General features: G+C 47.8%; 1 protein-coding gene across 1 annotated transcript in view; it reads right to left on the minus strand.

Moving 5' to 3' along the window:
- Window positions 1-4,165: 4,165 nt before the first annotated feature.
- Window positions 4,166-15,387, minus strand: part of Bfsp1 (beaded filament structural protein 1) — a 35,812-nt gene continuing 24,590 nt past the window's right edge. Inside the window, exons 6-8 of the mRNA XM_032904320.1 lie at window positions 8,295-8,515; window positions 6,680-6,765; window positions 4,166-5,269 (exon numbers count right to left, since the gene is read on the minus strand). Coding sequence (XP_032760211.1) covers window positions 4,296-5,269; window positions 6,680-6,765; window positions 8,295-8,515 — 1,281 coding nt within the window. The 3' untranslated portion in view covers window positions 4,166-4,295. The remainder of the gene's footprint in view (window positions 5,270-6,679; window positions 6,766-8,294; window positions 8,516-15,387) is intronic.

Here is a 15,387-nt window from a genome sequence, read left to right on the forward strand (position 1 = left end):
TTCCCCCTCCTGCAGCCTGCACGCTTTCCCACTCCCCTCTAACGGAGCACAGCTGGCAAGGGCTGAACAAGGGTCGTTTGGAGAATCCCAACCCGATGAGCCCGGAGAAGCAAGAGGATTGGGAATTGGAGACAAGAGTTCATGAGCCAGGACACTGAGCTGCCTTCACGGCCAGCGAGCCACCAATGCCCAGGCCTTGTTTAGTCTCTACTTCGGGTGAAAACCAACAGAATTCAAACCTCTCTGGTTCTCTATGGACCCCAACTCTTGATAACCAGCAGTTAGTTTTAGGACCACTGGGGTTGCACAACAGAAACCAACTCCAGCTCATGAAACAAAACCTATGTGGTAACTCTCAGAAGTAAAGCCTGACGAACTTGCCCAAAGCCTCCTCGCAAAGGGTAGAGGTCGCAGAGAGTCTCGGAGCCTGGATCCAGAGCAGGAATCAGAGTGACCTCACGAGACCACATCCATTAGAGCAGTGGTTCTCAACCTCCCTAATGCTGCAACCCTTTAATACAGTTCCTCATGTTATGGTGACCCCCCAACCCTAAGATTATTTTTGTTGCTCCTTCATAACTGTACTTTTGCTACTATTGTGAATCATAATGTAAATATCTGTGTTCCAAGTCTTAGCTGACCCCTGAGGAAGAGTCACTTGATACCCAAAGGCGTCACGACCCACAGGTCGAGACGGCTGTGCTAGCAGAAGGCTGTAACATGTTCATTCTTTGGCCTGACTTCAGTGAGACAGTGTCTTATGAGTCAAGACTGGTGGCTCACCCAGCCCTAGGCCAGTGAAAGCAGAATCTTGACTGACAGTGTGACTGGAAAAGGAAGGGAAGCCAATGTCAATCAACATCTTAAGCTGGATTTTCCCAGAAGCTCACTCTAAGAACAGGGTCATGAGCAAGCAGCTTAGTTGAAAAGAAGCATCTATGTTGAGAAGGAAGTAAAATGGGGGTTGGGAGGGGGGCAATGGGGTTTCCTCCTGGGCATCTGGGCTCAACTCATTGTGAACCTCAAAGAAATTATGGTGCATATGCCTCAGGTGTCCCAAAAGAGGAGGAGGGGGGTGGAGTCTTCCACTCTGGGTCCTATCCATTCTTGGTTGAGGCTACACAGAAGCAGAGCTCCCAGTTTGCTCCATGCGTGGAGCAAACGCTTTCTGCCATAGGAATGCCCTGAGGCAGACAGCCCTATGTGCTTGCAGCCAGTCTGAGTGCAGACGTGAACCAGTACCACACAGCCACGTGGTGCACACAGCCATGACAGGGATCACCACGGATGCTTGGAACCTGACTGGGGTGGGAACTGCCATGCATCTTCTTTGGGGAAGAGACAATATTGGAATATCTCACTCCCAGGATAAAGTAAGAGAAGAAAGAGTGAAAAAGGAGAAGATGAAGACCTTGTGCTGAACACTGGGGCGGGGTGCACTTCCGAGTCCCCATTCTTACTAATAAGAAATGAAAACAAAAGGTTTGGGCATCTTGAGAAGGGCTGAGAAAATAAACCAAATCTGCAGCTTTCCAGAGGGCTGGGGGGAACAGAACAAGCAAAGGCAGCAGGCAGCAAACCCCACAACATCAGCAAGTGAGGCTGGCCACAGGGTCCCAGGGTAGGTGAGGCCAAGAGCTCAGTTACACGCCAAAGTGCCCACTGAGGCCATCTCCACTTTGCACACCACAGTCCCTGCTCTCAGCCTGAGGCAGCCTGCCAGGAAATGGGGCTTATCTGGTCTCTGCCTCCCACCCTGACCTCTTCTCCTTCCATTATACCCTTGAAGCGCTCCTTATTTAAACAGGCCAAGTCCATTTCCCACACCAGGGCCTTTGCACTTAAAATTATCTCTGCCTGGAATGCTCTTCCCTCAGATCTAAGCCCCGTTTTATCATCCAGATCACAGGTCAAACTCCCCATAGGGTCTCTCTTTACCATTCAATCCCAAGCAGATCCCACCAGTCACTCCAGCAGTCCACCCTACGGACATCCCTCATAGCACTGTCCAGAAGCCCACCCCCTCGGCTTCCTCCGCAGCGCCATGTCCGATTTCCCCTTGCAATTATGCGTCTGCCTCTGCACTCTCTTCTTTCCCACACCAGAGCAACAGGGTCCCATTTGATCCCCTCCCCCACAGTCTTTACAAAGCCTGTCAGGACAGACTCCCAATCCACTTTCCCTGGCTGATTAAATATAATATAAAAATGGCCTTTGATTCCAAAATGATACCCCCTGCCTTTCTGTATAAGAATATTCACTGAACACAGTCTGGACAATAAAAAGGCTTAGTCGGGAAAAGAAAGGCTTTTCGGTGGCTGTTAACGTCTACTATAATAGACACATGGGCCCATGGTCCTGCATCCCAGGGTCCAGCCAGCAGCTCACATCACTCTCTTAAGCTTTTAAGTTATAAATATTTCAAACTACAGAATGGACTGGCTTCTCCATTCATCTTTTAGAAGGAACAACAAAAGCATATTTCTTTCTTGAAACCAAAGCCTCAAATGAATGGGTAACAAGACTGTTTAAGGCTCTACCTCAGGATGAAAGGTGACTCTGTTTAGTCTTCTGTTGCTCCTGACAAAGTAGCACCAGAATGGCACTGTGACCCTGTCAGCTTTCTCTCACAGTGTGTGGCTGCCTTGCCAGGTGCTTGTTTTGTCCTTTTTAGGCCAACACAACAATCAACTTAAGCACAATCACTCGGTGTCCCTTGTGGATTTTAGAGCATCCATGTGAAGAAATAACTCTAATTGTTATAAGTTAAAAGCCTAGTTCTAGACTGTTAATAGAATAGTAGACATACAGGGGCAGTTTTGACATTTCTGTGGGCTGCAGGTATAGTTAGTCAGGTTCAAGGTCCTGGGTTCGACGCCTAGCCCCTCCATACACACACACACACACACAAACTTTTTATAAAGATCCATGGTGATATCTTTTCTATTTTATAGAATCTGGCATAGCAAGTGTATGTGCATGTGTATGTGGGATGTGTATGTATGGTGTGTATATATGGTGTGTATATATACATACAAAAGCTTGCATGCTCAAATGTAATAAGGTTATGCTATTACTTGAAACCATAAACAAATCTGAACTCTCCCCTTACAGTGTCTGGAATGTAATATAGAGTCAGTGAGTTTCTGTTAGGCTAAGCCACTAGCTTCTAACATATGTGTATGCATATATCCGTGTGTGTACATTTGTGTTGGTGTACATGCATGCATTTGCAGGGTAGTGTAGGAGGTGGGTGACCTCTTCATTTGATTCTCTATCGTACTCTGGTTCCCAAAGGTGCTTAGTGAAATTCAGCTCTGCCGGCCCTGCCTGGAGACAGACTTCCCATTGTCAGACTTGACTTCCTGACTCCTTTTCTGCCCCTGGTTCTTCCTGAAATCATATTACCAAAAAGCCTTTTTACATTCAGATGTTTGCTTGGTGGGTGGGGGCTGCAGAGATGACTCAGTTATGCAGACATAGGCCTTGGTTCAGTTACCCAAAGCCTACAGATCAAGCTAGGCAGTGTGCGTGCTGGGGAAGCAGAGATCAGTGAGGCCCTGGGACTTGCTGGACAGCCAGACTATCCTAATTGGTAAACTCCCACCCAGTGAGAGGCTCTGTAGACAGCGCCTGAACAACACCTGACTGTCCTCTCTCCACATACATGCATACACCCATGTGGATCTGCACACACATGAATACTCACATATACATGTGTGCACACACACACACTCACTCACTTCAGGACCAGCTTTTGAAGGACTCCTAAATTAGAAATGTTTTATCAATTCGTGTCTAACAAAACCCTCAGCCATAGGAACATGCACTTGTGCTTGCACTGGAATGAAGGCCCCGTTGTTATCAACCAGCTGTTTTCTGTGTGAAACCAAAACAGCGTGAGATTTTAATGAATCTGTGCAGCATGCTGAGTCCTCTCAGATGACCATGCCTATAATCCCCACAGTAATGAGGCTGGGCCAGGTGGATCAAAAGCTCAAGGACAGACCGCCACATAGAGAGACCCTGTCTCAAAGACCAACAGTAGTAAAGCATGCTGAAGAGCATGTCTCTCCCTAAAAGAGGACGGCGTACTGACCAGTAAGAGATCACCTTGTCCTCAGCATGACTGACCCGAGGCCCTCCCTATTAATCACACAAGGGAGATGGTGCAAGCAAAAATAAAGCAGTTTAATGAAGGTCGTCCGCCATGCCAGACAGGTCAACTATGATCTAATCCAAACAGGAAGCTATCTCAAAGCACTTCCCCTACTGGCCCCAGACACACTCTTCCTTCAAGCCTTGGCATTTGAGGAGCTCTTCTCTCCCGGTTTCTTGTTACCCTTTGTCTTCCCAATCACCGTCTCCACAATTACAGAAGTTTCTTCATACGTCTGAATACTCTCTGTAGAAATCTTCTCAATGGATTCCACCACCTCTACCTTCTTAAAAGACAAAGCCTTCGAAGGGCTCTTTGCCAGCAGGCTACTGCTCTTACTCCCAGGCCCCTCTGGTCCACCCTGATTGGACCCAGACGTTTGTGAATGGGTCGTAGATGGTCCATCAGGACCAGGTATGATCACAGGACAGGGTCTCCTGCCCGCCTCATCGTCCTTCCTGCTGTCATCATCTTTTTCCTCCAGATCTTTCGGTTCCTTGGCCCTTATCCCATTCTTGTCTGTAACCGGTTGATGGTTTGAGTGGGCACCTTCCCTGCCCGGGGGAACCCCCTGACCATTCTCCACAGGTGGCATGGGCTGCCCAGGAGAGGGCTCCACATGGCCATCATGATGCATAGAGTCTTCCTCAATGGAAACCACCACCCCACCTCTAGCTGGGATGGAGGAGGAATAGAACTCGGGGTCAACAAAACTAGATTCCCCTGTGACCAGTATATGCCGTCCTTTGGTGAAGAGGTCCGCGGGTGGCTCTGGCACGGGCTCTTTGTGGCCGCTCACTCTCTCTTTGACTACTTTGCAAAGTTTCCCAAAGGCTTTGCTTATCTGGCTCCCATCTGGCACATCCTCAGGACTGCCTTCTTGTGTTGGACTTACTTCATGTCCCGCCCCTGCTCCCAGCTGAGAGTCTCCATCTCCTGTAAGCTCCCCCTGCACTGCCTTTGGCTCTTGTAGAGTTTTTAATGGTGCATCTTCCAGAGTTTCGTCCACTTTATCTTGAGCTATAATCTCCTTTCTTTTTGGAAGGCTCTTGGGGAGGGCCTTCTGTCTGGGTTTAGCTGCTGTAATATCCTGCACAGCCCTGGTAAGATCTAATGGAAAACACAGACAGTTAGGCCAAATGTCAATGAAAGGGAATAATGACATTCGTGGAAAAATATAACAACTGTATTGAAGGCGAGCGGCCAGGAATAGACTGAGCCAAACACAATGGGGAAAGGCCATGGAGCTGTCATCCATGTCGAGGTCCCAGCTGAACCAGCTGGGAAACTGTGCATGAGTCACAATTTCCCTCTGGATTTGCCAAAGGGAAGGAAAGGTGCCACTTCACAGTTAGCCCTCGGCTAAAATAACACGCTGACACACATGGCTATTCCCAAGAACTCTTCTCCTTCCAGACTTCTTGGCTCAGCTACATATTCTACTCAAGGGAACATACTAGAGAGTGAGGGAAGACACTCTCCCTCACATAAAGGCCATTTCTGAATTAGGGATACAGCTCAGTCTGTAAAATGCTTGTTGCACACGCATGAGGACCTAAGTTCACTTGCCAGGATCCATAAGAGGAGAAAAAGTAAGAGGAAAAAGAGGTGTGGCGATATGGCCCATTGCTAAGATATAGAGAAATGCAGCTGCATATTCATTTATGAATGTAATAGCATTAATTCCTCTTTCGTCCCCACATAAAGGGAATGGCCATCAAGGAATATCACAATTAGGTTGTTGGGACACTGTAGGTGGATGCTGTCTCCAGCCTGAAGCTGCTTAACCCTGTCATAGGCCCAGTAGCCTTGCCATGTGCTTCTTTTGAGGCGGTTACAGAGATGGCTGTGTGAAGTGAGTTCCCACTGTGTCGTGGAGATCCAGGTGCCCTGCTGCGAACAGCATGGGGATGGAACTGAGACTGGAGTTGTTGCAGCTTGGTGTTATGGTGCAGTACCATGTGTCTCCACGTGTTATTCCAACGGAGGGTTAACTGCGAAGTGGCACCTTTCCCTCCCCTTGGGGAAACCCAGAGGGATATGAGGCAGGGCAGACAGCTCAATTTAGTTGGCAAGTTCCAGGCCAATAAGAGACCTTATCTAGACAGACAGACAGACAGACAGACATAATGGTAGTGCATACAATTAATCCCAACACTCAGAAGATAGAGGCAAGCAGATTTCCATAGAGTTTGAGGTCAGCCTGGTCTACAGTGAAAGTTCCAAGTCAACCAAAGCTACATAAAGAGATCCTGTCACAAAGAAAAACAAAAACAAAAAACAAAAGAAAGCAAAACAAAAAGACTGAGTGTCACCTAAGGAACAATAAACATGCACACTCATATGCACACATGTATACCCTTGTGCACCCGCACACACATGCACACCCTTGTGCACTTGTGCACACCCATGTGTACCTGCACACACACATTCACAACCAAGTGCACCTGGGCCTAGACAGAAGAAGAAAGCGGAGAAAGCCAGGATTGGAAGACAGAGGCCAGGCTGGAGGAGTGTTACCTTTCACATTGGATCCAAGGCTGAGAGAGGCCCCATGGCTTGGGGTGATCAAAGAGATGGGAGTCTCTATGAAAACGGAGCTCAACCTGGCAGAAAGAACCAGAAACAATGTAGAGCCATCTTTAAGTCATCAAACCAAGTGAGGTGAGGGATGAGATCAAGCCTTGAATATTGAGCAAAACTGAAAAAATAGAGAGATAGACAGACAGACAGGACAGAGAAAGCTTCCTCTAGACAAAAGTGGGCATGAACTGTACATCACAGAGTGGTAACCACATAGATATTCACACACTGGGCAAGCACACACTAGACATCATCATTTCTTTGAGCTCAAGTCATAAACGGGCCTTTTCACAGTGACTACTCAGATTCTAAAGTGCAGTTCTCCATCAGATTGAGTCTGCGCCCTCTATTTTTTTAATTAAATAATTAAATTCAGGCTGAAATATTTAGGGCAAACAATTATTCTCTATAGGATATACAATATACAAGATACATATATATTTACAATATTATACCACATATAAAATACATATATAAGATATAATATAGTATATAATACATATAACATAGGACATAAAATAATATATCGTATGTAAACATAAAACTGTTTAAGGAAATGGGGGACGATGTAAGAGATTACTGGATTTAAGCAGAATGCTCAAGAGTTACTTGGTCTATACTGTAACATTTTTTTCATATTGTAACATTTTTATCTGTTTTTAATCTACTTCAAAATTGATATTAATGAGCCGACCAAACAAGACTACCATTAACTTTGTGGGCAGCCCTTTCCCTAACACAAAAGTTGTCAAAGGGGAATTAAGTGCAGTTCTAGAGTTCTCTTCATGGGTGTGCTCAAAGCAGTCACAGAAACATACATAGAACATGGAGCTACCCGGGACACCTGGCTCTGGACAGAGAGGGAATAGAGAGAAGCCTGCTTTCCCTGGTAAACGTTTGCACCAGGCACACACAGCCAAGGCAGAGCATCTGGAGCAGAAGGAGCTCTGCTACAAGGCCTGGGAGAGGGAGGACTTCTAGTCTCATCCAACCTAAATCCAAAAAACTGGGAGGATGATGTTGAACCGCAACTGGATAGCTGGCCTATTCTCCAAGGCTCATCTATAGACGGCTATCAGCATAGCCCAGAGAGAGGGGGAACTTCCCAGCAGTAAGTGGGGTTATCACAGATCTCTTATGGAGAAGACCTGCACTGATCCTCCGAGACAGTAATCACAAGGGTAGCAGCAGCATTAAACACTCCTCAGTGTCATGCAATGGAGAAGGCACAAAACCTGCTAGACCATCAGTTCCCAGGGGTCACAAAGCAGACCCCTAATTGTGGCTGTTTCTGTTCACCCAACTTAAAATACCAGGCATGCTTCAACCATGCCACCTCCCTCCCAGGCTCTCTGCCCAAATCTCCTCCAGTGGTCTGTCACACTCCTTCACACAGTTATTCATCTTCTAGTCAGGGATGTTTGCGTTTCCTTGCCTGCCACATCACCACTCCCTCCAACTGTTCCTGGCACAGAGCGAGCACTGGACAAAGATCTGTAGAACGAGGGCGTGGACAGGCCAGGGACGCAGGCATACAGATACATGGCCGCACCTGTTGCCTTCGATCTCAATGATCCGATGATACCGGTCTAGCTCGTTCCTCAGGGTCTGCTGGGCCACAGCCAGCTGCCTGCAGTCATAAGACGACCTCTCCAGAGACCGCTCAGCCTCCTCTATCTCCTTCCGGAGGTTTTCGATCTGCCCATTATAAAGCTGGATCTCGTCGTCGTAGCACTCGTGAGCATGCTTAATAGCTTGTTCCAGGGCTGTTGTCTGTGGACAAACACAAACGGTATGAAACTCATCACACCTCCACAAAACAGGTAAAAGCTAGTGTGGGGGCCAGCAAGATGGCTCAGTAAGTATGAACGCTTCTGAGCAAGCAAGAGGACCTGAGTTCAAATCCCCGGCATCCATGCAAAAGCCCACATGCCAGTAGGCTGGGGATGGGAGGAGGTAGGGATGAAACTCAGGCAGATCCAGGGAGCTTGCTGGCCAGCCAGTCTACTTGAAATGGTTAGTTTCAAGGCCAATGGGAGACCCTGTCTCAAAGAATAAGGTCAAGAATGATAAAGACACTTGGCATCCTTATCTGCTTCTCTGTGCATGACTACAAGCACAGGCATAACACACACGCACGCGTGCACACGCGCGCACACACACACACACGCACGCACGCACACACACACTCTCACACACTCACACACACACACACACCATACAAATTTAAATTAAGGTTTTTAGAATGGGGTGGAAGGGCTAGAGAGATGGCTCAGCCATTAAAAGCTAGGCTCACAACCAAAAATATAAGAAGGGAGTGGGAAAACAGGTCATTTTCTTTTACTTTCAAGAACTTCTGGGGTTGGTGATTTAGCTCAGCCATAGAGCGCTTGCCTAGCAAGCACAAGGACCTGAGTTCGGTTTAGCTCCAGGAAAAGAAAAAAAGAAAGAAAAAGAGCTTCTGGGAGTGTGATGACCTATATATGAACTTAGCCACAAGTTTACCAATGTGCAATAAGGCCCTTAAAATCTCATCTCAAGAAGAAAAGGATTTGGCCTTTAAAAAGGTGAAACTACTGAGAGCGACACTTCTCAAACTGCTCCATGCATTAGAGCTGCCAGGGGTGGGAAGGCGGGGGATTCTGACTCCAGCGATGGGGCTGGCAAACTCTTCTCTAACCAGCTCCCATGGGATGCTGGTGGTGCTGGTCCATGGATCATGCCTGAAGCTACAGAAGGCTAGACAGACATCTGTGTCCATGCATGTGCACTTCGAGATGCTTCCTGAATCTAAGCCTAAGTGTGCACACTGGATGTCCTGGTGACAACCATTGCTGTGACAACTGGACTCTTCCCTCAGTGGTAATATTTGGAAACTTAGACTGCAAAAGTGTCTAGGAAAATAAAGGACCAAGTACATAGACTGAACCCTTTTATGAGTATGTGTGGTGCAGAAAAGATATTTGTATGCATGTATATCATGTGTGATGTTAGGGGGTACGTGTGTATATATGTGTGTGTGGTGTAGGGATATGTGATATGTGTATATGTATGTGGTATACTGACGTGTGTGTGGTATGTGTGTATGCATGTGATTCGTTTATGGCTGTGTATGTGGGGAGTATGTACATGTGTTTATACATACAAGAAGTGTGCATGATATATATGTATGCATGGCATATGTATGATTGTGTAGTATGTGTATGTGTGATGGGTATATGAATGGTATGTCTGATGTGTATATGTGGGGGTAGAGGGTGTGTGTGTTGTATTGCGTTGTGTGTAGTGGGTGGAAATGCAGGGATGTGGTAGAAGGTGTGAGACATGTACTGAGTGTGTGGGTGTGGGGGCCCACATGTGCTGATGCCAGAACAGGAAAACAGGTGTCTTCCTGCATCATTCACTACCTTCTTACCTTGAAGGACATCTCCCACTGACCCAGAAGCGTACCGTGTGGGTGAGCCTGGCCGGCTAGCAAGCTCTCGAGAGCTGCCTGCCTCTACCCCGCAATGTACAGAGCTTGGAACCAGCACTGAACCCAGCTCAGGAGATCCCATCACTGTCTTCTCCCCTGAGACTTCAGAAAGGGATATCTCAGAAGCAGTGGCATGGAGGCGGGTTCCAGACTACTAGGAGGACGTGCAGCTGCCATTCTGAAGCAGTGACCTTTTGTAATGTACGGGGAGAAGCTGAGAGAAAGAAGTCCTCAGACACAGGAATGAAACCAAAGAAGGAAGATAAACAGAGATGAAGACGCCTGTGCCAAGAGAGGGGAGAGAGAGAGCCAGGAAGCCAGTGCCTCGGATCCTGGTTCCTGGTCCCTGATGCATGCATGCTCTCAAATTCCATAGGCTTCCTGTTACAACCACTTCCTTCAGGCTTGGGGAGATCCTCCCCAGTGGAGAACCCAGCATGCGTCCCTTCAGCCAAGTCATGGAAGTCAGCACCATCAACAGAAATGACACTTCTCACAGGCCCTCGGTCCGATCCTGACAACACATTAGGGAAATCCAAATGGAGGTCTGGTCCACAGAGCTCTTCACATCATCGAGATTATCCGTCCAGGCAGAAACATTAAGGCACTGTCCTGGATGTCAGGAGCTCAGGAAGCACAGGGTCTCCACATGGGTAGAGGGCAGAAGTCATCAGGTGAGGCATCTCTATGAATCTCATTGTCCTGTGTGGTTATAGAATGTTAACTTAGAGGAGGCTGGGGCACAGAATACAGAGGATGTAGTGCTCTTTTCAACCTTGTAGAAATCTAAATTTATTTCAAACTACAGTGTCCTTCCTGGTTAGGCCAGTTGCCACAGGTTTTTCTAGTCCTCCAAAATCAGTCCGCACCTGTAATGTCAAATGCTAAGTCACACCTGCTTCCTACTGGGGTGGCCATGATCTTGCCCGGTGACAGTGATCACACACACACCAAGAAACGTTTTCAAGAAACAAGGGGGTTGTAAGTCCCTTCCAGAGCTTGAATCTCAGAGCTGCTTCGTGGTGACATGGAGGGAATGTGCGGAGCCACGTGTCCAGGGGACGGAGACAGAAGACTTGAGAGCATTCTCAGACACCTTTTGTATGTGCTGGAAATGTTCCTCAATAAAGGATAGAAGAAAGAGTGAGGTATGACAGAACCTGCGTCCTGTGTATAGTGTCCTGGTCTATCGGGAAGCTCTCATCTTAGTAATGGATCAACTCACCAAATTCATTACGGCCTCATCAGGGAGGAGCTGCTACAGAGGAGACTGGGCCTACAGGAGAAATGACTTTCCCATCAACACCCCAGCAAGATGCAAACACACCTGGACAGAGTGCAAGACATTGCCTGAAACTGTGGCCTTCTCATCCTATCCTTCCCCAGGATAGAGGTGAGCAGTGGGCAGTAGGCACACACACACACACACACACACACACACACACACACACACACAGAGACAGGGAGAGAGAGACAGAGACACAGAGACACAGAGAGAGACAGAGACAGAGACAGAAAGAGACAGACACACAGACACATACACACACGCACAACACACACAACACACACACACACACACACACACACACACACACACACATACACACACACACACACACACACACACACACACACACACACACACACACACACACACACACACTACACGGCCATCTATCACCAGTCAGGCACACCAGCTCTCCTCACAGAATGCACAAGGGACTCAATGTGACGACAGGCAGAGGTTTCCTTGGGTGTTTTAGGCTTCTAAACTGTAAGCGGGACAGCCAAGGGCCGTCACGAGAACAAAGCTAGAGACTAGGTGTTTATAATTTGTGATCTAAGGGATTGCTTTTCTCTTTGGGTGGTGGGCAGTTTGCTGATTGTTGTTCCTCTGAAGATGTGCACATTTTAAAGGCTATATCCTCAAGAGGCTCGCCACCCATGCCATGTGTCCCAGGCACCGGCCAACCTTTAACAGGCAGTTAATACTCCGCGGCATTCCTCGGACTCCATTCGGCTTCCTCACGGTCCAAGGATGTGGATCTGTTCATGAAACTAAACTTCTGTCTTCACCAATGTGGCTTTTATAACTCAAAACCATAAACTACACATCAGAAAAAAATAAAGCAGAAAAACCAACGAGTTTCACTTTCTCAAGCTTGGGTGTGGCTAACATAGACATCTCTGCACTGTGCTGGGAACCACCAGTCATCGCCAGCTCTCACCAGCTAGCAGAGAATGAGACACAGAATCAGGCAGATGACTCAACCATTGGCATCGAATGTCCAGCCACATCTCAAATGCCTGTCCCTGGCACCGCATAAGGAAGGGGATTTCCAGAAAGAAGTCGTTCATAAAAGGCAGGTGCCATAGGAGGAGCCGGCAGAAAGGAAGATTAGCTGGGTTATCTGGAAGGGAGTGTCTAAGGCCCAGGGGAGAGAAGCGGGTAAAGGGCAGGAACCACGGGCAAGCGAGCTCTTTACACTATGAGCAAGGTGAATGCTGTCTCTGCCTGGAGCATTAGACGGTCCGTCTCCTTCTATCCCTTCAGAGAGCAGCACCGGGCAGCAGGAGTCTATGCAGGAGCGGGACAGCATGCCCGTCTGTGCAGAGCCCCAGCCTCAGTCCTCTTCAGACCAGATGCTGCTGGGTGTGAGACCTTTACTGAAAAGGAGGAAGAGGCTCTCGGGGATCGGCCTTAGATCACAGGGCATGGCTAAGTGCACCAAGAAGGTCACGATTGTCAGTAACTGTGGACCCAATATGGTGCCTCCCTCTCAGTGGTTCTCAACCTTCCTAATGCTGTGACCCCTCAATACAGCTCCTCGTAGTGTGGTGACCCCAACCATAACATTATTTCTGTTGCTACTTGATAACTGTCATTTTGCTACTGTTATAAATCATAATGTAAATATTTCTGGAGATAAATAGCTGTCAAAGGGGTTGCGAACCACAGGCTGAGAACTGCTCCCTAGAAAATGGTGAAGATTGAAATCAGGCAGCGTACCAAGGACACTTGTGGTGGGACCTGGACGAAGATGAGGTCACAGGCATGTGGCTGGCAGGGCCTGGGCCCAGCACACTTCTGCTGTCACAGTCAAGTCAGCCAGCAGAAACAGAAGGAACTAAAGGCCAATGGGAGCATTACTGTTGAGACATATGGCAAAAAAAAAAGGGGGGGTAATTTAGATAAAAATGATGATGGTGGTAGTGGTGGTGATGGTGGTGGTGTTCATATAGCCAGCAAGATGGCTTTGTGGGTAAAGGTTCTTGTGATCAAGCCTGACAGCCTGAGTCTGAGCCCCAGGACTAATACAATAAAATAAAAAGAATAAACTTCCTAGAGTTGTCCTCTGGACGCCACACATACATGCACACACATGCATGCGCACGCACCCATCACAGAGAGACAGACAGACAGACAGACAGACAGACAGACAGAGAGACAGAGAGACAGAGGAACAGAGAGGATAAATAGGGGGTTTTGCTTTGCTGACGGGATGGTGCCCTGATTGAGCGCTGTCTCTGAATATCACCACTAGATGGTGGCAAAGAACCTTAATGAAAAAGAGGTCAGGGCTCATCCTGCTTGCCAATCAATAAAACCATTTTCAGGTCCCCTCAAGACGCAGATTGCCTGTCATTCCTTCCCCACCTGGAAGAGGTGAATCCTCAGGGGGCCTGGGCCTCTGTGTTTGCCTAACTTGAAGGAGGGGCTCCCAGCTCCAATCTCAGGCTCTGTTCTTAGAGGCATGGATCTAACTCCTGGAGGACCTGTTAAAACAGGCGCTGCCAGGCCACAACTGGTCTGGATGTACCCATGAGTCTGCACTTCTGTCAAGTTCCCAGATGCTGTTGATGCTGCTGGGACCCTGAAGACCCCAACCATGAGGTGTTCTGGAAGCATCAAAAACCTTACCCAGAACCGCAGCCCTGACAAATGTCTGGCCCCTCACTCGAGCCTTGACTTGTTTAAGGGCTCGGCAACCAAACCTCCTTTTGAGATGGGCTACTTCCTGTGGGAGCATAAAGACTCTTAAACTAGGTAACCTCCAACAGTCACCATCTTGGATGACACTGTAGAGAGTGTAAGCCTGGAGCTCACAAGATCAGGCATGGAGCATTCTGACACTGATTCCCCATCCTCCAGCCCCTGCCCACTCCTGCCACACCTCCCCTACCCTGTGACTGGCACTTACATCTCTGGTTCTCGTAATTCCTGAATCAGGCCTGTCAACGTTACCTGGAAACTTGAACAGTCATGATCCACACAGACAATAAGTCAGAAACTATCATTTTCAATTCGAGCTAATTAGACAAGATCAAGGTCTCTGTGAACTTTGCCCCCCTGGTACTAAATTTTGAATATGCTAAGTGGCAAGGGATTTTGCATTAAAGTTCTTAATTGATTTTTCTTTAAAAAGTAAGTTATTTAAATTATTCCTAATCACATAAGCCCAAAAAGAGGAAGAGGCCAGAGACGTGAAGTTGGGTCGGAGGGTTAGACACAGGACTTTATGCATAGCACTGGCTTTGAAGATGGAACAGCCTTGGGCCAAGGAATACACAGCCTCTATGACTAAAGCCAATGAGGAAACAGGGTCCTCCCAGCTATAGGCTGGTGGAATTGACTTGTACCAACCACAGGAATGACACTGAAAGCAAGTTCTCCCACAAGATCCTGCAGCAGGGGCCAAGCAGGCCCCCTCCTCTATGTCATCCTGGGAGACCCAGAACGGAGAGACCAACCTGCCTGCCCCACTCCCTGACTTACAGAACAGTGCGAAAATGAGGATACGCAGGAACCACTTCATAACCTGCGGAGGCGTCGAACCTGGGTTCCATTAGACCAGCATTTTGTTACTAAACAGTCACCCCTCTGGATCCCACTCAACCAAATGGAGATTGGAAGTATTTTTTAATTGTCTCTGCTGAATATATACACAGCCATTTTTGTCATTATTCCCTAAATAATGAAAGATAAACCCACTTACACCCACTCACACTGTCCTGGGTGTTGTAAGTTCCTACGGGTGCGCTAAAGCGTATGGGAGAACTTCGTGGTTTATATACAGACACTACGCACTCCGGAGACGTGGGCATGCGTGAACTGCAGTATCTGTGGGGTCGTAAAGACTAATCCTCCTTTGACACTGACGAGCGACTG

The sequence above is a fragment of the Rattus rattus genome, chromosome 5 (assembly GCF_011064425.1).
Source record: "Rattus rattus isolate New Zealand chromosome 5, Rrattus_CSIRO_v1, whole genome shotgun sequence".
Lineage (NCBI taxonomy): Eukaryota > Metazoa > Chordata > Mammalia > Rodentia > Muridae > Rattus > Rattus rattus.